The sequence below is a fragment of the Manis pentadactyla genome, chromosome 11 (genome assembly GCF_030020395.1).
Source record: "Manis pentadactyla isolate mManPen7 chromosome 11, mManPen7.hap1, whole genome shotgun sequence".
In the NCBI taxonomy this organism is placed as follows: Eukaryota; Metazoa; Chordata; class Mammalia; order Pholidota; family Manidae; genus Manis; species Manis pentadactyla.
In genome coordinates, this window is record NC_080029.1 from 92594214 (window position 1) to 92619700 (window position 25487).

At 46.5% G+C, this 25487-nt stretch overlaps 1 protein-coding gene across 2 annotated transcripts; it reads right to left on the reverse strand.

Annotated features, from left to right (window-relative positions):
* Positions 1-2691: 2691 nt before the first annotated feature.
* Positions 2692-25129, reverse strand: TGM7 (transglutaminase 7). Of its 2 annotated transcripts, XM_036923666.2 has the most exons (13): positions 24614-25129; positions 16323-16505; positions 15706-15951; positions 14998-15116; positions 13245-13373; positions 12982-13159; positions 10709-10847; positions 9325-9428; positions 8653-8895; positions 7236-7562; positions 6714-6874; positions 4745-4878; positions 2692-4499 (listed from the first exon to the last, which is right to left on the reverse strand). In XM_036923666.2, the coding sequence occupies exons 1-13, from the start codon at positions 24621-24623 to the stop codon at positions 4340-4342; spliced, it is 2133 nt and encodes a 710-aa protein (XP_036779561.2). In that variant the 5' UTR covers positions 24624-25129; the 3' UTR covers positions 2692-4339. The 2 variants fall into 2 exon arrangements, with proteins under 2 accessions (XP_036779561.2, XP_036779563.2); XM_036923668.2 differs by lacking the exons at positions 2692-4499; positions 4745-4878 and adding an exon at positions 5908-6565.
* Positions 25130-25487: the final 358 nt, after the last annotated feature.

The window sequence follows — 25487 nt, forward strand, 5'->3', positions numbered from 1 at the left end:
TCTTTCCCACCCCACCTGGAGACCAGGCAGGCTACCTTCAGTTCTCAGATGGAGACCTGCTCTCCCTCACTCTGTGCTCTCACACGTGCTGGTCTCTCTTTCTGAAATGTTCTCCTCTCCCGTATCCAGGTTGGAGCATCACCCCTCTTCCTGACAGCCTCTCTCCACCACTCCAGGTGTTTAGGGCAACCCTTTTTGCATTCCCTCCTAACCTACTCAGATTTGACATTACAAATACTTAACCTATCTCCCCCAGTTCCCCTTGAGGGCAGAGTTTGTGGCTTATTAATATATCCCCCATGCTTAATAATGATAGTGGCTAATAGTAAAACTGCTAAAAATAACAAGAGCTACTGTCTTACATTCTTTCTGAGTATTACCTCACTTAATCTTCACTCTATCCCCATGAGTTGGGTTAGGTACTATTACTGATCCTGTACTACAGATGAGGAAATCAAGGCTTAAAGATATTATATAGTTTTCCCAAGATCACTCACTAAGAATTGGTGGAGCCAGATTTTGAATGGAGGCAATCAGACTCCATTGTCCTGCGTAAGTGCTAATGCATTATCTGAATCATGGCCAGTTTTCCAATCTGTGTTTGTTGGAGGACAGAGTAAATGAATTAAAAGAAGATACATGCTTGAACAAATGGATAAATGTCTGAACCCACTGCCACATTAGTTGAGATGAGTTAGCTTAGAGAGAAAGAAAAAATGTAGGCAGGAGAGCTTAATTGTGAGGAGACACAGCAAGGCGCATACAGCTAGGGTGGGTGCGGCGGGGGGAGGGGACAAGTAGCCAAAGAGGAAGGTGCCCAGTGGCCATTGGGCAACAGCCCATTTCATGGCTCTGGGTTCATAAGCTGACTTAGAGGTTCAGCCCTCTCTTTGATTACTACAAACCATTAGTCAGAGATTAGAGGGTGGAGGTGTGCCAAGGAAGGGAGGCAGTTCTGACTGGGGTGGCTTGTCCCTTGGTCCAAAGTAAGGGCAGCAGAGAGCCAAGGAAGCTGAGCAGAGTTGATGAGAACTTTCTGTCTGGATGGGAACAGGGCTGTGACCCTCAGTGGTGGGCACAGAGCAGGTACTGGGGCATTCAAGCAGGGAGGTGTGGACTTGCCTGTTACCCCCCAGGGCAGGCTGGCTCTAGCAAGGTGGGGGCTGGGAACTTCTGGCCCTTCAGTAAGACTCAGAGAGCCAGGATGCTAATCCTGGCCAATCCCTGAATCCCAGTATGTCTCTAGTCAAGTTCCAACCTCCTTGTAGAATCATGGTCTGTGAAGCCGTGGGTACCTAAGTCTGAAGGGAGGGAGAGGAGGTTCCCCATAGACAACTGCAAAGGGAAGCTGAAATTGGCAGATCCAGGTGGGCACCCACCGCTGAAAATGGAGACAGTCACTTAGGAGAGGTGACTGAGCTGGGCAGAAGACCTCTGCACATGGGTGTACTTCATGATTTACACAGCTCTTGAGGACACACTTTCTCATTTGATCCTCAAAGCAACCCTCTGAGGGAAGATAGGGCTGGCACAGCAGTTAATTGTCATTATCAGTTTACATCTGAGAGAGCCAGCATCAACCCATGAGGCAGCTCTTTGCTTTACATCACCCAATGACACTGAACAGCGCGGACCCCAAAATGGCCAGCCGGAAGGCCATGAGGACAGCAGCCTCATGCATGCCCCCGGGGCTGGGAAGACCTGCAGTCAGGAACCTGGGTGCTAGCATGGTTTGTGCCTTCTTGCTCCACAAACTGAACACTTCTCAGCCTTTCTTTGTGGGCACCACTGCCTGGTCCAGCCAGCCCCACAGGGCTGCTGTGAGACAAGGGGAGGGTGAGGATGGCAGAGCAGGGTGGCTCAGGACCTAATCTCAGAGTGCTCCGCAGCAGTGGGTATGAACCCCAGCGTCCTAATCCCTGGAGATGTCGGAACTGGAAGGGAGCTTGAGATTGTCTAGCTGGTCCCACTGAGGAAGGGAAATGAAGCAGACAAGCTCACCTACTTGAAAAACAGAAAAGATGAAAATGCTGCGGAGTATGGTTTTTAAGCCAATTTTTAGGTGGGGACGGAGGAAATTACTTGAACGCTCGACTGATAAGGCAGAGACAGCTAATATCCCCATCCCCTTGGGAGGCCCCTTGAGGGTCCAGCAGGAAGCCCGCCCACTGTTCCCTCCAGTGACACACGTGACAGCCAGGGAGATGCGTGCCACCAGACCAAGCAGGCAGGAGGGGCAACGGCCAAAGGAGGAGGGGCACTTGGCAGGTGGAGCAAAACCTCAGATTTCTGCAGGAGCCAGCTCAGGTTCCTTCAGGCGGTTGGGGAGCCGCCTGGAACACAGCAGTGACGAAGCCATGATGGAGTCCCACAGAAATGCCCGATGGCACTTACGGGGACAGGCAGCCAACACCAAGGGTGGAGTATGGGTGTGCAGGCTACTGCCCTTCCTGCCCAAAGCAGCCTGTGAAAGCAAACTGAATAGAAAACAGAGAGGAGGAGTAGAGGACGAGGGTGGTGAGATGAGCCAAGTGAGCTTGCCAAGCAGCCGAGTAGGCGGGGGTGGCAAGGACAGAGGGCCAACACCTGAAAACCCATAGGATGGTGCTCTCCTCTTCTGTGTTTCTGGAGTTTCTAAATTTTCCATGATGCAAATGTGTCCATTTTTATGATGACTTTATTTTTTAATTTTTTTATTGAGATATAATTGACCTATAATAGTGTGTACATTTAAGATATACAATGTATTGATGTGATACACATATATTGCAACATGATTACCACCCTGACATTAGCTAACACCTCCATCATGTCACATGAATATCATTTCTTTTTTTGTGGTGAAAACATTTAAGATCTAGTCTCTTAGCAATTTTGAAGTATAAATAGTATTGTTAACTTAAAAATCACAATGTTATGCATTGGAGCTCTAGGAATTGTCTTCTAACTAGCAGCTTGCACTCTTTGACCAACATCTCCCCAGTTCCTCCTTGCCCCAGCCCTTGGTATCCACCATTCTTCTCTCGGCTTCTACGACTTCTGCTTTTTTAGATTCTACACATAAATGAGATCATATAGTATCTGTCTTCCCATGTCTGACTTATCTCTTAGCATAATGCCCTCAAGTTCCATCCATATTGTAGCAAATGGCAGGATTGCTTTCTTTCTTACAGCTGAATAGTATTCCAATGTGTGTACATATCTCACATCTTTGTCCATGAATCCATTGACAGACACTTGTTATTTCCATATCTTGGTGATTGTCAATTATGTTGCAGTGAACATGAATGTGAAAATACCTCTTCAAGATGATGATTTTATTTTCTTCAGATATTGGCTCAAATGGAATAGCTGGATCATATGGTAGTTCTATCTTTAATTTTTTGAGTATTGTCCATACTGCTTTCCATAGTGGCTGCACCAATTTATGTTCCCACCAGAAGTACACGAGGGTTCCCTTTTCTTCATATCCTCACCACTTGTTATCTCTTAGTCTTTTTGATGATAGCCATGTAATGATAACTATAAAAGGCACAATGAAAAGGGGGAAAAGACCAGAAAGACATATGGCAAAACATTAACAGAGATTTCTTCTAGGAAGAGGGAGCTCTTGGTGATTTTTCTTTTGTTTCTTTTCACTGTTCTATTCTTCCCAAATAATCTAGAATGAGCACAAATGATCTCTAGGACCACAGGAAGAAAATACAAAAGATTGCCTTCCTGTCCTTAAAAATAACAAAAACGAACAACGGAAAGGAAGAGAAGCTGAGGCAGTTAGGGTGACTTGGATAGAGTCAAAGATGAAGAGGAGCAGATGGGTGAGGGAACAAGAGGGGAAGATGGGGTCAGGGTAAGTGAGGGCCTGCCACTGGGGGCAGCTAGCTACGAAGTGCCTCCCAGTCATCCTGGGGCCGTTGCCATGCTCTCAGGGTGGCAGCAGAGGAGTCCTGCTGGGCAGCGCCTGGGCAGCCCCCATGGTGCCACAGTCAGTGTGCTCCCAGCACATCCAGGCTGACGTCGGGACACCTCCCTCTAGCCTCGGCCTGCAGGCTTGTAAGACAATTTAAATGCAGAAAGCCGCTTGTTAGCACAGAAGAGACAACACCGGTAATAAATAAAGACGTCTTTATTGTCTCTTCCTGAGATGCACAGTGGTTCCAACAGCTTCATGCCCCCCTCCACCCCCCAGGCAGGCTGGAAGAGGGCAGAGAAGAAGCAAACAGAACCCTATACCTTCAGGAGTAGAAAAGAGGGAGGTGGGGCCAGGAGGACATGAGGGTGGCAGGGCTCAGGGAGGGGCTGGGGGACAGAGCGGGCCTGAGGAGGGTGGGGGCAGGGCTCAAGAAGCCCTGGCTGCGGCAACAAAGATGTGCTTGTAGCCTTTGATCTCCTTGACCTCGCTGCTGCTGATGAGGACTTGCAGCTGACGGCGTCCTGCTTTGATGGGGTAGAGGTCCACCTGGATTTCGGTGGTGTGTCCGCCCACCACAGTCCCGATGCTGAAAGTGAAAAAGAGCCTGTTGGAGGCTTGAGGAATAAACTGGGGTGGGTAATCTGGTTATTCTTCTTGATGGATAAGCACCTCCTTCTCCACCTCAACACTAGCAAGCTCAACCTTACCCCAGGCGGGTGGGAAACTGGGAGCCAGGAGCCCCATCTAGGAGACTGTGGGCCACCCTATGACCTCATGAGGTACCCTTTAACCAAGAACAGCCTGAGACAGGCGGACAGCGATGGAACTCACTTTTTTGATATCTGCCCATCAATGAGGCCGCTTCCCTCCAGCACCAACATGCAGTTCCTGAGAGCCACCGTGAGGGTGTTGGTGAGGGTGATGTGGACTCTCAGGGCCTTGCCCACCTCAGCCCTCTCAGGAACCTGCGAAGGAGACAGGGATATTCAGGCAACGGGCCTCACCTCTGCCCTCCAGCTCAGTACTTCGCATCCCCATCACTGGTGACTGCCAGGGAGTGCTTACTTAGGAGCTAAGATGCTGCCACTGGGAGAGAAGAATATGAGCTGCAAGTATTGAGGTTAACATATATCCTGGTCTGTTTTAGGTCACAATACTTCAGGACGCCACCAACAATTGGCAATTGGCACCAAGTTGAAATCTATTTCTATCCCCACCATCTAGTCCAGGATAGCGAGTACATTCTAATTTTAGTGGCAGCTCCAACCTGTTTCTTGTGGCTAATAGAAATTTTGTGTTAAAAAGGATCCTAAGGACAAATCCAGAGGCGGTGAGAGTGTCATGATTGATCAGTAGTGTCTGACGCAGGCATGGGGTAAGGAAGTGGTGTCATGTGTGCTGCCCATGTGCCATCAGCAATGTCATTCTGAGGCCAAGGTCACAGGATATGTTCACGGCAGAGACAGGACCTGCCCCAGGTGTCCCATCCACCAGCCAGGATCTTTCCCCTACAATGCTCTGTCTTCATATACACCAACAGATGTACTCTGAGTTTTTCCAGTTGAGTTCAATGCATCATATGTGAGGTCTGTGTCCCAGAGCAGCATGGCTTTGGCCTGTGAGTGGGAGCAGGGATTAAAGTCACTTCTAGAGCCCCAGTGCCTAGTGCACTATGAGCAAAATGATGGCCATTCGGTTAATGAGTGTTGAGCTGAAATGATCTCTGAACACCCAGATCATACTGGTGGCATGTTCTGGCTCAACCAGAGAAGCAAGAACAAGGAAGAATTCTAGAATTCTAGAAGCAGGTTGCTTGCATGGTAATCAGGGTATCAAAGTAGATCAAGTAAAAAGAAAATTGGAATATATCATAGTCACACAAAACACTCCAGGTCCCTTACCAGTGGGGACCAATTCATAGCCTACTTGGAGTCAGATGCATTTGCATCAGATCCTGTTGTAACCAGGTTCTGAGTAATGGCAGGGCCCTCACCTGAGCGCCAGGCCATGTCTGCACTTGTAATTCTGTCCACCGTTTGTACCCTCGTGGAGGCTGCCTGGCATCCCTTGGCCTGACAACCTGACAGCATGCCCAGGTGAAAACTGTCAGGTGGCCAGCTATGACATGGGGTCACTCGCCTCTCATTCTGGAAGTGGGGTGGGGTGGAGTGCACCTTTGACAAATCCACTGGGTGCAGAGGCAGTAGGGCTAGGCAGAGGGCAGGTCTGTAGGAGTGAGGGGGAGGTGGGGAAAGGAGGCTTCAGTGCAAGGAAGCCCTGGTGGTAGGAGATGGGGAACCTCTCTGTCCTCTTCATTAGTCCTTCCTTCCTCATTCCTTCCTCAGTGATGGCCTCACCAGCAACTCAGGCCTCTGAACTCAGAATCTGAGGCTCACCTTTCGTTTCCCTCTTTCTTGTCATCCCTGCCTTATTAGCAGTCAGCCGTGGGATTGAACTTGTGATCTCTCTGAAGTCCGTCTCCTCTATTCCATCTCTGTCACTGCCTTTCTTGTCTCTTCACCTCTGCAAAGCTATTTGCTTACTTAAGATGCCTTCATCTCCACCTCAGTTCTCTCTACAGTGTCTTCCTATGCATTCTCTGCCAAATGTCACCTCCTCTGGGATGCCAGTGTGGCCTGCTCTGCATGTTGCCTAGAGACAGAAGACAACCCTATACCATGCTTTAATCATCATTTGGTGTCTGAGGCAGGGACTGTGTCTTGTTCGCAGCTGTATCCCCAGCCCCTGGGTTGGGTGAGTCAGAGGGCCCCTGGGCCCGGTCTCTGTCCAGACGCCTCACCTCAATAGATAAGTGGGGAGTTTCCAGAGAGATATCTTTCAGCACCAGCACGGACCTTCCTGTCTGCTCCACCCTGGCAATTCCAGACACACGGATCAGCTTTTCATCCATCAGCTTCTTTCTATAGTTGTCGAAGGGTAGCAAGAGCGGCAGCCGTACCTCTAAGCACAGACAAAAGGCATCTTGTGTCCCGGGAATGCGTCTCAGAAAGAAGGAGAGAGAGAAAATGTCTATGTGTCAGAGAAGAAAAAGCAGTTTGCGTGTGAGAGAGAGCATGCATGGGAGTCTGTAAAAGAGAGGCAGGCAGTGCCCTGCCCCACGGCCCCCCCAGGGCACTGCTACATTTCGCCTGGTGGGATGGCAGCAGAGATCCCACCCACGGCGTTCAACCTCCTGCCAACAGCAGCTTCACTGCCCAGCAGTGGGTGCCGGGGGTGCAGGGGTCTCTGGGAGATGCGGCTGAGTCAGCTCAGCTTTGTCCATGGCCCCAAAGTCCCCTCCTTTAGTAACTGCCCTGCTCACCCTCCCCGAAGTCCAGGTCCAGGTGTGCTGTCTTCCTCCAGAGGGGCTCCCGGGCACCGCCCTTGTGTAGCAGAGCCTGTGCACAGAAGCGCACCTCCAGCCTGATGGGGCCCCGGGGGTGGGCTCTGTCCGGTACCCTCCGGGCATGCAGCTTCAGCAGCAGGTCCTGCCCCCACTCGGGCAGCCTGGCCAGGTGAAGCTGCAGCTGCGCCGGCGGGTCCTGGAAGCCCTCAGACCCCAGCAGATCCAGGAAGGGTGAAGAGGCCCTGCTTGGGCCCAGCATCTTCCGGGAAGCCTTCATGAACACAGATCGCTCCTCGGGGGATCCTGGCAGGAAGGAGAGCCAGGAAAGACAGCAGTGGGAGGGGTGGAGAGGACCAAATGGCCTTTGGGAAACACGCCTCCCAGTAACTCCCGGCTGCCCTCCTAAAGCCCCAACCACGTGAAGAGCTGTAGAGGGGGCAATACAGCATCGTGGCTGAGAGCGGGGCGGGCGCTGTTGCTCGGCGCTCGGTTCAGTCCTTGCTCTGTCATCATCTCTTAATCTCTTGGTGCTCAGTTCTGTCACCTATAACCCAGGGTATCTCTTTGCCTCACAAAATTGCCAAAAATTGGGGTTAAATAAGTTGCTGAATATAAACCCGCAGTGCTGTTCTTTGTCATCAGTATCGCCCTCATCACTAACTTCATCATCAAAGCCAGAGGAGGATTCTCTCCCCCACCAGCACCCTCACTTCGGAAGTACATGCTCAAGCCTTTTAAATAGAACTTCAGCTCTTGCCCTTTGGGGCTACTCAACATCCGGGCTTAACCCCAGCTCACCCCCGCTGCTCACTTCTCTAGGGCAGTCACTGTGTACACAAGTGCTTTCTGCGTATTTGCTCATTTACCCTCACACAGCCCTCTGACGTAGTTAACTCATTTTTATGGATGGGAAGGTGGAGGCACAAGGGTGGGTCCAGGCAGCCTGAGTCCACCCAGACATCCCCAGGGGCATCCGCCTTTCACAGGCCCAGGAGCTCTCTCCTGCGTTGAGCGCCCATCTCTCCCCTCACCGCCACCCCCACTGCCAGGACAGCAGGAGACCACGAGAGAGTTGCCTGATAAAACAAAGGATGTTCGATTAAGTTTGAATTTCAGATAAACAGCATATGTTTGGTATGTCACACGCAATATTTTGGACATGCTTATGCTAATAAAATATGTGTTTATCTGAATTTATCTGGAATCCAAATTTAACTGGGCACCCTGTATTTTACTTATTACATCCAGCAACCCTATCCTAGGGCCACATGGGAATCTTCAACGAGGTGGTGGCTGGGTGGAGAAGGTTTTAGCTGGGAGCCAACTCTTTGGGAGACAACACAAAAGACATCATACCTGCCCCCCTCCCCCAAATGCCTGGGGCTCCAAGCACCTTCTGGATACTTGTAAGAGCTGGTGATGTTCTGGCGCTGGTCTGACACTACCATCTTGGTGCTGATTTCCTTCCCAACAGAACTGGTGTTGTGGACCAGGATTTCCTGGGCCTGCCCATCCCCGAAGAGCCAAATGACTTCATCGGCATTCACCTCGGCATACACAAATGGGGTGTCATAGGCGAGGTGGACCTCCCCTTCTCTGATGGCCCTCACAGAGGCAGGGCCGCAGCAGAACAGCCCTGCGGAGGGAACAGGAGTTGTGGATGGCTGACTCTGCTGCTAACATGCGTACCTGGGGTGGCTGGTCATGGTGGAAGGAGGTCGGGAGCTGGCACGGGGAAAAGCAGGACAGCAATGGCCCTCATCCACAGCATTCTCTCCAGGGCCTGTGAAATCACGCGGGCCTCACAGCCACCCTGTGATGTGGCCGAATCCTCTCCATCTTCCCCACTTTGCAGGTGGGGAAACCACTGAGAGGTCCAGAGACCTGCCTGGGTCCCCCATCTGCCAATGGCAAAGACTCCTGACTCCAAGTTGTCTCTACCACGACTTTGGGAAGGGGACAGATGGGGAAAACTCCACTCTTTTCTGGACTCCTGCTCACGTGGTCTCGCACCCTGACCAGCCTCCCCATGGAGCCCAGACCCTCCACCATGGTCCTCACTCACCGCTACTGGTTTGCTGGGGAGTGGGGTCCAGAACCTGCCACCCATTGTACCCCGGGGGCAGATCTTTCCGGACCATCCAGCACTCATCCCAGACATGGAAATTCCTATGGAAAGGAAGAGGAGAAAAAGATTCACAATTCTGGAGGATTTGCCAGGTTATCAGACACCGTACTGAGGGTTTTATTTCATTGCTGCTGTTTCTTTTTTTTTTTTCTTACTTTTTATTTGAAAATGATTTCAAGCTTAAAGTTGCAAGAATAGTACAAAGAACATCCATATGCCCGATTCATTTATTGTTAACATTTTGACCCATTTGCTTATCATTGGCTTTCTTTCAGTATAGATATAAAGATTATATTTTTTCTTTGTTTTTACTTTCATGTGTATATGCTAAGAATAGCGATGTTTCCATACATAATCTTGTACAATTACCAATGTTACATATTCCATATTGTTACATAATTTTGTCTAATTTACTTTCTATATTTCTATTTTGTCAGTTGACCTGATAATATCACTTATAGCATTCCTCGCGATCCAGGATCATACACTGCATTTGGTTGTCCAGTATCCTTCATCTGCTTTGATTCGGAACAGCTCCTCTGCCTTTGTTTTAGTACACTGACATTTTGAATACAGCCCCCTTTTTTTTTTAAAAAACCAGAGTGGCCCTCATTTGGGGCTTGTCTGATGTTTCCTCCTGATTAGATTCAGGTCATGCATTCACAGACAGAATTCTACATAAGTGAAAAAACCTTCTCAGACATATCAGTGTATATTGAATAGAGTTTCCTCCTCTAAGAGCTCAGAGAGGGAGGGGGCTCCAAGGACAGCAACTGGTTCTCCCAAGACTAAAAGGTGTTACCTGAAAACTGGCTGGAAAAGGAAAAACAGGGTATCAGATTTGGGGCAGAGCAGGAGAAAGCAACCAGAGGAAGAGATTAAAGATATAAAAAAGGGACACACAGAGATACACAGTACGCACGCACACGTGCTTGCACACATGCACACACAGAGGCAGCAGGGCAGGGAGAAGGACTCAAGAGAGACTGAAGATGTACGCAGAGGCAGCAAGTCCAGGCTTTGCCCTGACAGGGGAAACAGAGAATGGTCCAAACAAAAAGACTCAAAGATGGAAGATGAAAATGAATGTAGTTTTTAAGGGCAGTAATCAGAAGACATGCAATCTATTCACTTGGTTGTGGGCTGCAGAACATTTTCTCCCAGTCTTCTATCTCCCCAATGAGTTTGATGTAATGATCTCATTAGCCAGAACTGTCTCCTGGGTTGGGGAATTATTCTCTTAGCTTCAGCAACAGAGTCAGAGCTTTCCCATCCTCCCTGGGACAGAGCAGAGATCTGTGTTTGAGACAGTGTCCCTTACCATATTTTGTCTCGTTTCTGAGCTGGCAGCATCTCTGCGTTTCGGTCATAGTAGGTGTCAATGGTTAAGTTCCCATCCATGTTGTGTGCAGAACGGAAATTGGAAACAACACGAGTTGGAATACCTAAGCACCTCATCACTGGAGAAGAAAAGCGTGGAGAATCACTGAGTTCATTCAGGCAGAATCATTGGCTCCCATGCAGACTAACTCAAGCTGGAGGGGAGAAAGAAGCCAAGATTCTTGCAGATCCACACCTCTAACACCTTTATCCTTGGAGCACTGCACCCAGGCCCAGAGCCCTGCCGCCTACCTGTCCTCTCAGTGGTCTCCATCCCACCCGGAGAAAGAAATTATTTGAAGTCACTTAAAACAACAAGTAACAACTCAGTTTATCATTTAGGGCTTTTCCCATTCAGCAGCTTTCCAAATTAAAAAAAGATGACCTAAAACATTTAATTTGAAAGAAAGTTAAAAACTTGAGGCCTGTGTGGTGGGCAATTTCAGAAGAGAGGCTTTGTGACCTTAGGTAAGTGACTTAACTTGTCTGGCCCTTAGTCTGCTTATGTGTAACAAAACAAGGAGTTGGGTCAGAAGCTTTTCAGTTCTGAAATTCTGAAAGACAAGGGTTTGAAGGAGGTAAGAAAGAAATCAAGAATGTATAGAAGGGCAAGACAGACTTCTAGAGGTAAGTGGAATATAGTGACAGAACCTGCAGGTCCAATGAAGCCAGTACCATCTTTGGTAAAGCAACAGTACCCTCTCGTGGCTGCTCGGGATAGTGCTACAAAGGCTTCTGAAAGCGGAGTCAATTTCGCTGATACAGTCATGCACAGCAAACATTATACCACCAGCAGCACCACACATGTCATACAGATAAAATCAAGCCAAAAGTCAGGTGTGCCTTTCGGAACTTAGGTCCCCACTTCTGCCAGCGAGGTGAGAAATTTAGAGGTTTATCCCACCCCTCTCCTGCTCATGAGGAGTAGAAGGTGCCTCCTGAAGCTTCTGGGAGGATTATTATGCTTTGAAAAGTAAGAGGACTATTGAGACTGACCAATCTTTTTGTTTCAGTTCATTCAAAAGCTCCACAGGAGGACACCTTTCCACAATCAGCTCTCCATTCCCAGCACAGTGTAGCTCCTAGCTTTTCACAAAACCGTTAGCAGCAGTGAGCACTAGGCAAGGGCTGCACAGAGCCAGAGGCAGCCTGGCAAGAGCAGCTCCCCCTCGCTCAGTGGCCCCAGAAGGCCAGGGCCTGGGCATGGGGAGCCTCAGAGGTGGAGCAAGGACACAGACCTAGCCCTCTCCCTCTCGTCCCAGGGTCTAAAGGCTGGAGCCCTCCTTCATAAAACCTTCCAAGCCAGCTCAGTGCAAACTGGCTGTAAAAAATGCTGGTGCCATGCTGAGCATTTTCCAGCAAACAAGTGAGCTAAGTGAGGTCACTTGATTTAAACAGTTACACCTCTCCTCTATCTGCAGCACCTGTACATAACTGCTGAGCTGTGCTGGCTGTCTCAGAAAAATCTAGGACTTTGTCTTTGGCCCCTGTCTCCATCCTCCCTATTCTGTGTTCCCTCATTCTCCAGTTCAGAGTCAACCAATTAACTCTGCAAACAATTATTGAACATCACAGCATAACACGCTGTGTAAGGTACTCCTGGCCCACACTGGGGAAGATGGGCCGCCACCTCAGTACTTTCCATCTTTCCCTCATCTTCAGATAATCTGACCAACAACTTTGCACTAAATTATAAATAACTGATAATGCATAAAGTGTTGATGCTCCTTAAGGGTAGTTAGCAAAGTAGCAAATCTTTCATTGTAACTCCTGAAGACTCTCTCTGAGAAGTATTTGGGAGCTGCTGGGTCTGTGTACAGGTGAGATCAGGCTATCCCAGGTCGTCAGCTTGCACTGAAAGTTTCTGCCAACCTGTTTCTCACCTGGAGCAGAGAGGCCTGAGCGGTGGCAGAAGCATCTGGGTTTGCCTCCCCTTTGGGACCACAAACTTCTTTAGCCAGGTAACCATTTTAATAGTCTAACTGCTGCATCAGAGACTAAAACAGGTCAACCCTCCTCCCAGGTGAATATGCAGGATACCTTGAGTAGAAAGAGTATGCTGATTGAGTCCAAGTGCCCACCACTCCTTAGCTGTGGGGTGATGAGCAAGCCACAATGACTCCTATGAAAATGGAGATAGTCAAGGCCCCACCTCAAAGGGTTATTATGAAGATTAAATGAGTGATTCTGCATTCCCTTCTCCCTGTCACTCACCGGTGCACATAACAGCTGCGAAGACCCAGCACTGCCCGTACTTCACAGGCCGCCCGCCCCTGGCTGACCACTGCCGCAGGATGGCTACACTGCCGTTCCACTCCAGTGGGCTGACACCCCCAGAGTAGTCCTCTCCCCAGTTCCCCTGCAGCACGCCCTTGTCATCATTGCTGTTGATCTGCATAGGACAGACATGTGGGTTTTCACAGTGCCCCAGGGGAAGCCCAGCTTGTTATCAGGGGTGGGAAAGCTTCTGTCCTTACCATGGCACTCACCACCCTGCACACGTACACCACGTCATTCCGCTGGGAGTAGTCTTTGGATGGGTTCTTTAAGAAGTACAGGCTTTTGTTCAGGATCTCAAAGCAGATATCTATGATGTCCTCTTCAAACTTCCAAGTGATTTTGAGGGAGAAAAGAGAAGAGTAAAAATGTGTAGAATTTGGAACAATTCTAGTTCCAAATTCCGAAACAAACAAAAGTCAGTGACACAGACTTTTAGGGATGATGTATATGAGCTGGGGTGGGTGTGGGGGTGCAGGTTGCAAAATACAGACAAGGTCCTGCCTTCAAAGAGTTTATAAATCTAATTGGGAATGTATTAGATTCGTAACTCTGGAAACTAACCTGTGTGGCTCTGTTGGAAAATGCAAATCGAATTCAGAGAGATGAGAGATCCCCGTTGACTGAAGGGATTGGAGAAGGCTGTTGGAGCCAGTGGGCTTTGAAGGATGAGGTGGAGGGGAAGAGAGGAAGTTGGGGATGTCAGCTGAGGTCTTTGAGCATTCAGAGGTTCTCCTTTCTGGAGGACTTGTGAGACGGGATAAGATCAGATGGAGTAATAGAGGGCTAGGCGTGTGAGGAGAGGGTGAAGCATGACGAGGGCCTTGAGATCAGGTAGAGGAGCTCAGTGTCGACGCTGTGAGCACAAGAGAAGCCCGTGTAGGCTCATGACGTAGGTTTACAGCATGTATTTGTGACATATGTTGCAACCCTTTTGGCTGCCAAATGCACTCATATTTCAGTTTCAAAAAATCATACAAGTTGTCACAGCTGGAAGAAAGGGAAGCTGGTCTTCCTTAGCAAGGCTCCCTGCTTCCCCCTGCCTCTCCCCTCCTGGTGTGTGCGGACAGGGCTGAGATGGCAGTGGGAGGAAGAGAGAAACTGCCACCACCGTGGTTGGTGGTTAAGAGTAGAAAAGTTGCCCAGAGCCCAAGATTCCCTCCCTTCTGAACACTGACTGGATATTTGATGTTATTAAAGAATTGCTGTTCATTTTTTCAATTGTGGTAATTTATTATGGCTCAGTTGTCTAGAAAGAGTCATCATCTTTTAGAGCTGTATTTGAGAGTATTACTGGATTAAATGATGTGGTATCTGTAATTTGCTTCCAAGAAATCTAGTGGTAAGGTGGAAGGGGTTGGGAAGAGGTCTGCAAACTTTTTCTGTAAAGGGCCAGATAATATTTTAGGCTATGCAGGTTAGAAGGTCTCTTTCTCAACTATTCAACTCTGCTACTACAGCCTAAAAGCAGCCACAGACAATACCTACATGAATGAGCATGCTGTGTTCCAATAAGATGGTATATATGGACACTGAGGTTTGAACTTCATATAATTTGTACATCGCAAAATATTATTTTGTAAAATTATTTTTCAACAATTTATAAATGTAAAAGTCAATCTTAGCTTATAGGCCATGCAAAAACAGTCAGTGGGCTCTAGGTTGCAAGCCTCTGGTATAAATGAAACAAGATTTACCACAAACTGATCGCTTTTGAAGCTGAGGGATAGGTTCATGGAGGCTTATAGCAGCCTGTCTACTCAGATTTTAAGTTTTTCATATAAAATAATTAAAGCTAAAATGGAAAGGCATCTCCCCTTCCTTGGCTCTCTCACTGGACAGGAAATTGGCCCACCACTGCACACCCTGACTTTGTTAGTGGCCCTTTGTGAGCTAACAGTTATCTAAGAAGCAGCTAAAGGCGACCTGCCCTAGGCCCACTTCAGGTGTTACCTGCCCGTAGTTCCAGGGCCAGGAAGTGATAAATCTTTCATGACCCTTGTAAACAAAGCCATAGTCCATCATGATGTACTCCTGCAGCAGTATTTCACTTGGCAGGTAGACATCGTCCTCTGAGCAGTTAAGAGCAGTGGAAGAGACAAAACCCCAAAGCAAAAAACAAACAGAATAATAAAATTAAAAAACAGTAATAACAGTAGCTTGCTGGATAATTGGAGAAGCAATGGGCTGACGGCAATAAAAATCAAGACTGGACCCCTTAAAAGTCTACTATGTGCTTTTCTAGAGGCCGGCGATATAATCTATACTTTAAAAAATAATGATTCTCTTTTTCTGATTATAAAAGTGACAAGCTCATTGTAGAGACTTGAGAAATGCAGATGATGAAAAGATGTGGAAGATGGCTCATCCCCACTACTCACACACCCATCATTACATTTTACTGTGTTCTGGCCACTCTTACTTTCTCTGCACATATATGTAATCCAATTAGGGTCACACTGTATTCCATTTCCTAACCTATTTCACTTAGCATCACACCATGAACATTTTCATCATGACATTGAAAAGCTTTGTGAAGATGATTTTTAGTGAGCACATTGCATCGATATGCAGCTGTTTTTTTCTGGGCTTTCTCAAAAGCACCTCTCAGAGCGCTTCCGATGAATCAGGCTAGCGCTACTACTCATGAGCAAGTCATACCTGCACTCCAAGGGTTAAAAAGCAGGATGAAAGTTCCCAGGGGGTGAACCACCCTGGGACCCTGGCCCCGAGAGATCTCTATCTTCAGAGTGTAGGGGCCAATGACAGCATTGGTCGGTGTGAAAAAGGAGACATAGAGCGAGTTGGAGTCAATGGTGAAGTCAGCAGCACTCCAGACATTCCCTTGTCGGGCCTGAGTGAGTGCAAAGGTGGCTCGGGTTCCAAGCAACTCCGTGGGCTCTGGTCCTGTGCAGGAGAGAATGACCCCAAAATGAGACCTAAAATCTATATGACATGATCTCAGAGGGCCTGGAAGGACCCTCACCTTCTCCCTCTACTTGCTAAATCTTTTGGTTTAAGGCTTTTATCACCACTGGGTGTCCTTGGACAAGCCACATAAAATCAGTGGGCCTCAGTTATTTTATCTGTAAAATGGGATCATAACAGCACCAACCTGAAACTCTTGTCATGGGAATTGAAGGAGATAATGGGTACCCTATTGGTGCTGTGCACTAATAAAATTCTTCCTGGGGTCTCAGGAGAAGAGACAGGAGGGGCTCAGAAAGGAGAGGCCAGAGCCATACAGGTGACTTTGCCTTGGGCTGGAGTGAACTCACCGGTCTCAGCCACGAAGATGATGTAGTCAGTCCCAGAGTGGAAGGGTCGGTTGAAGTATAGTCGGAGCATGAAGGTCTGGCCCCGGCGCACGATGAGCCGCTTCAAGCCCATCTCCTGCGTGTGATGCTCCTTGTTATTCTTGCGGCTCTGCAGGTCAATGGACATGAGCTCCAAGGCTGCCACTGGGGCCGAGATGGGGACAGGTCACTGCCCAGCTGTAGCTCCCTGGGCTCAGCAGCCAATCATTTCTGTGCACCTGGCTCTGACTTTTACTAGGTAAAATTCCTGGCCAGGTCCTAGTCCTTCTGCCACCCTCTTTCATGATAGTTTCATGATTCAGCCTCAGAGGGCAAGTTAGCAGGTCCTGGCCTGGGAGTGGGAGGACCAGGCTCCCGGTGACTCTGTACCTGGACCCTAAGCCACAGTGCCCAGAAAGCAAAATATTTCCAGGTAACCAAAACTTAACCCTTGAAGTGCCACCACATAGTCCTAACCACTTTTGTTGACAATCTCCCTATTCTGTGGATAGAAGAAAGGGCATTTTAGAAGTTTATATGAATTAAGTCAATGAGCTGCCTGGAGACTTGGCTATAGGCAAGTCCCTACTTTAGGATATCAGGCCAGGGTGGGGGTCACCCAGGTTATGTGCAGCATATCTCTTGCTTCTCAGCCATATCTTGGGCTTATGAGGGCAATGACTGCCTTCTGGGCTGCTACTGTAGGTGGACACCGAGTACGGTTTAAAAACTCTCGCAGCACAATGGCAAGAGTACAGGTTCTCACCACCTTGGCTGTGAGACTTCAGTGAGTCACTTAATGCCCCTAGAATCAGTGTCCTTGGCTGAAAAATGGTGACAATGACATCCCTATCTCATAGGGTTCAAGTGAGCATTAAGGGAGGATTCACAGGTGAAGACCTTATCGCAGTGGTAGGTACAGAGTAAGTACTCAGTAACCATTAGTTGCTCTTACTACTGGTAATAACGCAGCCTCAGACTGCATTTGCTTTGCTGTTTTTGCTGGTGATATTTATCGCATTTCCTGTCAACAAATATCCATTAGGCCTTTTCGCCTGGTAGTACATCGATTTATCTCAGTGGTTCTCAGCCAGAGAAATTTTGTCCCCTGGAGGATAGTGGCAGATCGGGAGGCATCTTCTGCTCTCACCTTCACCACAGGGGCGAGAGGCTGCTAATGGAATCTAGCGGGTAGAAGCCTTAGATGCTGTTTGCTCCCAGTCAGTTTTTGTGCCATTTGTATGTTGAACTTCCACATAGATTCCTTTTTTTTTTATATGGATTAGTGGCTTTTCTTTACTTTTTTTTTTTAAGTACCACTGATATACAATCTTATGAAGGTTTCACATGAACAATATTGTGGTTTCAGCATATTCACCCATAGTATCAAGTCCTCACCTTCCCCCCCCCCCCCATTACAGTCACTGTCTGTGTAGTAAGATGCTATCTGGTCATTACTTGTTTTCTCCATGCTGTACTGCCTTCCCCGTGCCACATAGATTCTATATGTCTTCTAAATGAGTTCACTTGAATAATTTCACCCACCTTTCCTGCCTCGCTGGCCTTTCTGAATCCTGACACTTTCACCCAAAAGCTTTACTTCTCCTCCTAGGTATTGGCTGAACTGCCTTCCATGTCTTCATCCAGGTCGTTGGTGATAAGATGGTTCCAAGCAGTAAGTCTCAAGTCAGAGGCTAAAGGAGGATTCTTGTTAGAGCTTTCTTCCAAGTTAACACTGAACCATTAGGAGATACTCTTCAGTATAGTACTAGCTGTGACTATTTCTAATTCCAATGAGGAAGTTGGATCAGGTGTTTTAAAATTTCCTTTACAGTGTAAAATTGAATCCAGTTTTCATGTTTGCATCTTTCCCGCAAATTTGTCAACCATCTGGCTGAAAACAGAATGTGCATGGTGGTCCCTTGATCTCCCTCCTAGTAATATATTTCCTTGAGGTAGAGTCGAAGGTGAGGTACTGGAACAAATAGTTCAAAATTTTCCAAACTCTTGATGTTGTACTTAGGTACTTAAGTAGTTATATTATTGGAACCAGAAAATTCAGGGCAAGACCTAAGACAGACACTTTTGAGTTATTTAACAGTATTTTTAAAACATCAGGTTCAATCCATTAGTTGTTTGTGAAATCAACAGAAAGAAATGTGAACATTTTTTTTTAAAAGAAGAATAGAATGGAAAATACCACCATGAGTCCCCATAGGAAGACCAAGTATAATCTTATGTATAACTGAGTTATGATGTAAACTGTGGGTCATAGTCAAAATTTTGAAAGCAACTGGCCTGGATGCTAGTGGAAACTGATTGCATCTCATTTGTTCCTAAAGGACCTGACATTGTCATACCAGGACCTACTGAGCCTTCACAGAAAGTCTCTCTACCCCATACGTAATACCCAAAAGTTCCCACCCTGAAAGATAAGATACCCAAAAGAGGCCATAAAGAGCACACAGGAGTGCTAACATCGCTTCCAATGAAGGGAATAGGACTCGGGGCAGCCTTTTCCTGGCTGCTGTTCAAAGCATAACTTCTAAGAGCAGACGACTCAATTTTCCTTTTCCCCAAGCTGACTCCTGGCCTGGGAAGGAAAGGGAAGGAGGAAGGAAGATATCTCCCTCTCCACACCCAAGGTTGCAGTGCACAGAAAAAATGCAGTCTCAAAAAAAAAAAGAAAAAACGCATTCTCCATTAGAGACTCAGCTTTTCATTTGTATTCAGCTTAACATAATTACACATTGAGCTCACTGAATTGCTTTTCATGTCAGGGAGACAATGACTTCAGAACACAAAAGGGAGGGCTTTCAAGGGAGCAGGAAAAGAAATCCAAGATCAGGAAGAGGTTCAGCAAAGCAGGAAATCAAGCAAAAGCAATTAGTAACAACATGTGAGTGCCCACAAGGCCTTGTCGGCCACCAGCCCACCAGTGTTAATGACGTGTATGAGGAGAGGCAAGCCCCGGCCACGTGTCTCCTGGTGCTTGACTATAAAGCCAAGGCTATAAGAGGATCAAAATATATATTATCAGCCTTAAAAAAAGGAAAAAGGCAACAATAAAATAGCTGTCGTCCTGCGATGAGCTCTGACTGTGAAGCTCCTGCCCTGCGGAGAGACCAGACCTGGGGCAGCCCTGCCCTCTGGGCGGCTCCACCTCTCCGTTTGAGTTGTGGCTCACAGGTAACCACCACACAGGGTTTTATTTGGCCGCTGAATATGGTGCCCACCTCCAACCCTATGACCACTTGCTATCACAACACCGTCTTTATTTTCTGCAGAGCACTTACTGGTATCTAGAATTTGTTCCATGGAAGCAGAGACCTTGGCCCTCTTCTCACACCTAGGATCCCCAAGCCTAGGATGCAGCATGGTTCCTAATTACTGATAATCACATCTAAGGTTCACTGAATCCTTTCTACCTGCCAGGGACCGTCAGAAGCATTTTACACGTCTGAAATAATTCATGTTCTGACACCCAGTCTATGATGGAGGTGTTAATATTGTTCCTGACATGCAGGAAGTGTTGGGCAGCACTGGGATTCAAACCCAGGTAGTCTGGCTCCAGAGCCTGTCCCTTAACTTTCACGATCTCCTGCCTTCCCTAGTGGCTACTCTCAGACGTTTGCTGAATAGATACATGGGTGCATGTGTGAAGTACAAGAAGAGCAAAATGGCAAGAAGGCAGTGGGGTTATAGGGGAGGAGAGGGAGAAAGCCTGTGAGTGCAGCGGGGCCTCTGTGGGGAAAGTGAATGTCCCGTGGCCAGGATTCTCCCCTGGCCCTGGCTGCCTTGCTTACTACACACGTGTGGGCAGTATGTTATTGACTATACAAAGAGCTCCGCCCCGCGCTCTGGGCGACATGGTGGCACAGCTGCACAGCTGCGTGGCTGCATGAGAGCAGAGCAGAGGCTGGAGTGGTGGCAGCAGAGAGGACAGAGACTGAGACACTGCAGGGGCAGAGAGGCCCAGAGGCAGAGACCGGCTTGCTGGATGCAGACTCGCTCTGAGTGGATGGGATTTTAGTGACTGACCTGCCATGGTGGGAATAAAGTTGGGTATAAATCCTTTCACCCCAAGAACGTTCCATTATCACTTTTTGGTTTGACTGAATCCATAGTGAACTTGCCCAAAGCTGAAACCCATTGGCAAGACAGCCAGGATGTGGGGGGGGGCTTGACTCCAGGCTGAAATGCTGCTGTTTGATTCAGTAGCAATGGGTACACCAATCTCTGACTGGAGAATAAAATGTTACACCTTTCTGAGGGCAATTTATCAGTATTTATCACTAAATAAAAGAAACCCTTAAAACATAAATGCCTTTGATACTTAAATTCCTCTTCTAGGAGTTTTTTCTAAGGAAAAGCATAATTTGTATACAAAAATATAAGTATACGGATGCTCAATGCAACACAAATGTCCTACAATGAGAGGGGGATACGCAAACTAAGTCCTCTTATTTTGATGTAACCAACAAAAAGAACAAAAACTATGGGGAAATAATCCATGAGATATGAAAAACCAAGATAAAGAGACTAAAAAAGCTATGCTACAGATTATCCTTACATGGTAAAATTATGGGAAATTTTTCTTTCCTTTGAGTTTCTTGGTGTTATCCAAGCTTTTGCTTCGAACTTGTATTCCTTTTGTACCTAAGGGAAAGTACATCAGGATGAACTCTGCTGTGGTGTGTAGCCCAGATCAGAGCGAAAAAAGACAGCATGGGAAGAGCAGTGAGAAGTTTCACAATAATCTAGGCAAAAGGCTAATGGGAACCCAAACAGAGGAGCTGGTGAGAAGGAGGGGCCACCCTGTGTGTGAGACGGCCGGCGTCCTGCGCAGGCGGTAGGCAAGTAAATACTTGTTGAAATACCTTGACTTCCAGGGCTTCCTAAGGCCTCAGCCAGTTTGGATGAAGACTGGGCAGGTTAAAAGGATCCACTGCCAACCACATCCTAGGCAATCAGCCTACTGTGAAGGACCAGAAGCTCCAGGCAGAGATGACAAAAGGTAAGTTATCCCCAGCAGGGCCAGCAGAGAGAGTTGTCACCTGCTGCCAAATGTCCTGTGGCCTCTGGGCTCGGCTCCCTGCCTTCTCCTGCCTTTGTCCCCTCATTTTAGTCAGCTTCCCTATCACTGTCTTCTTTTTTCACATCTCTTACCATCAGTTTGGGACTTTGATAAACACTTCATTCTTTTTCATTTTTTCCCTTTTAAAAAGTGTGAAAGGGCATATCTGCCTGAGATTCCTATCTGACAAATATTCCTGTGTGGTGAGATTACTGCAGATTGTTTTTGGGCCCCCTTAAGTGTGCAAGAATAGAAGTGTAATATTACCTAAAGGTTCAAGTCCAAACTCCTTAGTCAAGCCTTCAAAGTCCTCCACAATATGATCCCAGCATACCTACCCAATCGTATCTCCCAAAGCCATGAATAAACTCTACTTCACCATGTGTGGCCTCCAAATAGATCGTGCCCACCTCTACCGCTGGACAATCCCTGCCCCTTCTCCAACCTCCACATGTCCCATTGCTTCCATTCACCAAGGAAAACTTAGCATCTACCTTCTCCTTGAAACTCTGCCCAAGCACTTCAAGACATGGAGATACCCTAGCACTTGTAATGAAAGTTTTATATCTAGCTAATATTTCCTGAGCGTTACTAAGCTCCAGGCTTCATATGCATTATCTCCTTCTATCACCACAACTACCCAACAAAAAATTATAACTCAATATCACACATGAGCAGACAGGGCCTATGAGGTTAAGTAACTTGCCCAGTGTCACCTACCTAGGAAGTGGAAAAAATGTCATTTAAACCTAGACAGTGTGACTCCAGACCTAGCTCTTAATCTCTGGTCTGTGGTGGTTGTCTTGAGGTTTTCACTTTTTTTCCTGTAAGTGAGTATTATGCTTTATTCAAATGAAAACATAATAAACAAACCTAAAAGGAGCTGCTCTAGTGGAACTGGGGAGGGGTCCCCTGGCTTCTCTGTAGAGTGTTAGGGATCCAAATAACACAATGAAAAGAAGTTAATTGCAGCTCTTGTCATCCTAAAATGCCAGCAGCTCAGGGCAGAACCAGCTCCAGGATTCACCTGGTCTCTCTCCCTGTTCTGCAGTTTCTTGGACTCTGAAGCATTTATTTGTCAGTTAATCATGTACGATTATGTTGTTTCTTTGAAACACTGTTTTCATGTAAGTGTGTCCATATGATTAACTATATTGTTTCATCGTTTATACCCTGTACTTAGCAATTCAAACAGCTTCTGGCAGAAGAAAAGTATTCCAGGCTGGTTACAACAGGCCACATCATTAAGTCTTTTACAGCAAATGTAACAAAGGCTTAATATTCATATTATATCAAAGTTGCTATAAATATTAAGAAGCCTTGCTATCATCAGAGAAATGCAAACTAAAACAATAATGAGATCCTATCTTTGATCTCTTCAAAAATATTTAAAAGAATAACAATAGCCTATTTTGTGAGGGTATAGGGAAATGGACTGCCTGGCATATTGATGGTGGGAATGTAAATTCATACAGACTTTTTAGAGAAAATTGTTTGATAGTGAGGGCAGCTAAATATGCCATCCCACAATCCTTGGCTTAAAGGTTATTTTGATCTGAAGGCATCAAGAAGAAGCAGATACAAGAAAAGCTCTCTGCTTTTACATTTTCAAAACAGGATATACATTTACAAAGTTGTCCTCCCTCCCCTCTCTACCAGGAAGGATAGACGTTAAGCACCAGAGACAACCCTAGATACTCATCAGCCCAGAGGTGACACCAGAGCAATCTACATAGCAAACTATTAATTTGTCCTTATCTTTCATTACTTCCCTCTACATTTGACTTCCCACAATTTCCACCCTAGAAACTCAGAGTTCTTTTCCTCCGTCTTGTCCCTTCCCTAAAACTGTATTTTTCTCATGTTAAGATGCTATATAAGCCCAAGTTCTAACCACCCTCTTTGAGTTACTCTTCACTGAGTGTTCCCATGTGAAGGTGCAATGCATATGTTAATACAATTATATTTGTGTTTTCTTTTGTTAATTTATCTTTTGTCAGTGTAATTTATAGGTCTCTAGCCAATGAACCTGATTGGTAGAGAAAAAAAGTTAAGTTTTCCCTCCCCTACAATACCCATCAAAACTTAAAGTAGTATTGTCCTTGATCCAATAGCTCTTTTAGAAGTCTTTCATATAAGAAATATTTGCACATGTGCCCAGAATGGAAGAGTGTAATTCGTTACAAATTTTTGATAAACCAATATGCATTGGCTTGCACAGGTTTCCAAGATATATGATAAAGTTTTTTAAAAAGCAAGACATCATATAATATGTATTGTATAGTTTCATTGAATAAAACAAACAATTTTATATAATCTAGTATTATTTGGGAGCAGTTAACCAAATTGTGAACAGTTCTTTCCTGTGAGGAAGGAGCAGTATTAGGAGTACAGATGTATGTGAAAGGGAGGTTGGACTTTCCTAATACATGAACTTTTTACTCTTTATAAAAAGCATATATATTTAGTGTATTACTTGTTTAATTAAAGTATATTATTTCCAAAGACAATCTAATGTCTTTTGCTTACTGTAGTTAGGGACAACTGAGGGGGAATATGTCCTAGAGTTAGCATAAAAATATCCTGGAATCAAACATATAAACAAGCCTCTTGAGACTTCTCTATTAAACTCTGGCTTGTATTAAAATACCATATACTTCTCTAATTTCTAGTTATGTCTATGATACATAATTTTGAACACAATTCTAAGAAACACATAATTGTATTTGGTGCCCTCCCCTGGCAGGCTTGTGTGTCTGCCAGGCTGGCCCCCGCTGCTGGGCCCTGTTCTTCTCAGCACCAGAAGCAGAGCAGCAGAGGTTCTAAGGGGACCCATAAAGCGGCCTGAGCTCAGAGGCCAGGGGCAGCAGCTCTCTAAGGGGAGCTGAGAGCCAGAGGAGGAGCTGGACCAGGAGAAAAGGTAGGAAAGGCCAAGGTCCCCGTCGGCCTCCTCAGATTTCCCAAGTCCTTTTCAGTCCCAAGATGTTAAAGAAAAGATTGTCCACAGCTTCAGGGTTAAGCTGATCCCAGAAAACATATGATTTGTGCCCCAAGATTCAAATGAGGAAATGGGAAGAACCAGATCACAAAACGAACTTTGAACATCTCCAGTCTCTTCTGTTCACCCCATACCCTCTGCAAACATCTCCCATCTCTTGGTTAAGCACCTCAGAAAAGTAAGATTCCCAGTACTCACCCTGATCCATTTCCTTCCTTCTTCTGTCAGCCAAGGTCCTTCAACTAATCCGTACCAAGATCCTAGACCTTCTTGCCTCTGAGCATTTAGTCATCCTCCTAGACCTTTCCTTCCATCTGAGTTGGGTGGGGCTGCCATTTCCTCCTCCTCCTAGTACTCCTCCTTCCCTTAATTTTCCCGTTGTTATGGATGCATCTTAGCTTAAGGAAAAGAGCCTCTGTCCTGAGCCTTTTTAAAAATTGCTGAAGGTTTTTTGTTTTTGTGGCCTCCTTTTTAGGCTGAGAAGATTCAAATGATGTGAAAGACAAAGCTCAGTTTGGATCTGTCCCTTTGCACCTCTGTCACTTTGAGGCTCGGGACCCACTTCACCTGTGCCAGCTCAGCCTGGTGTCAGGCATCAGCAGACAGTCCGTGTTGAGGTGGGGATGGGTAATTCACAAATGATTATGAAAATGGGTTTGAACAGCTGGTGAAGAAATGGAAACTTCTGCATCTTAAAGAAAAACCAAGCACCTTGACATGGTGTGTGATTATGCTGTTGATCAAAAATGAAGTTGATAAAGTTTCCAGTGCCAAAGGGAAATGCCTATGATATAATAATGTTAGCTGGGGTGGGGAGGGGGAGAGCAGGATACAAAACCAGGGTGGCTTATCTCAATGGTGTAAAAATCATTATTTATATAGATAGACCCATTTTAAAAAGACAGGAAAAGTAAACTGTCATTATCTAAGCAGTGAGATACTGAATGCTGGTGATTTAAAAAAAATTTTTTTTTAATTCCACAATAGGAAGGTTAAAAAAAAAACATTTTTAAGAGTAAGTGAGAAAACAAGGAGGAGGATGTCTGGCAATCCCAATGTGTGTATTTTACCA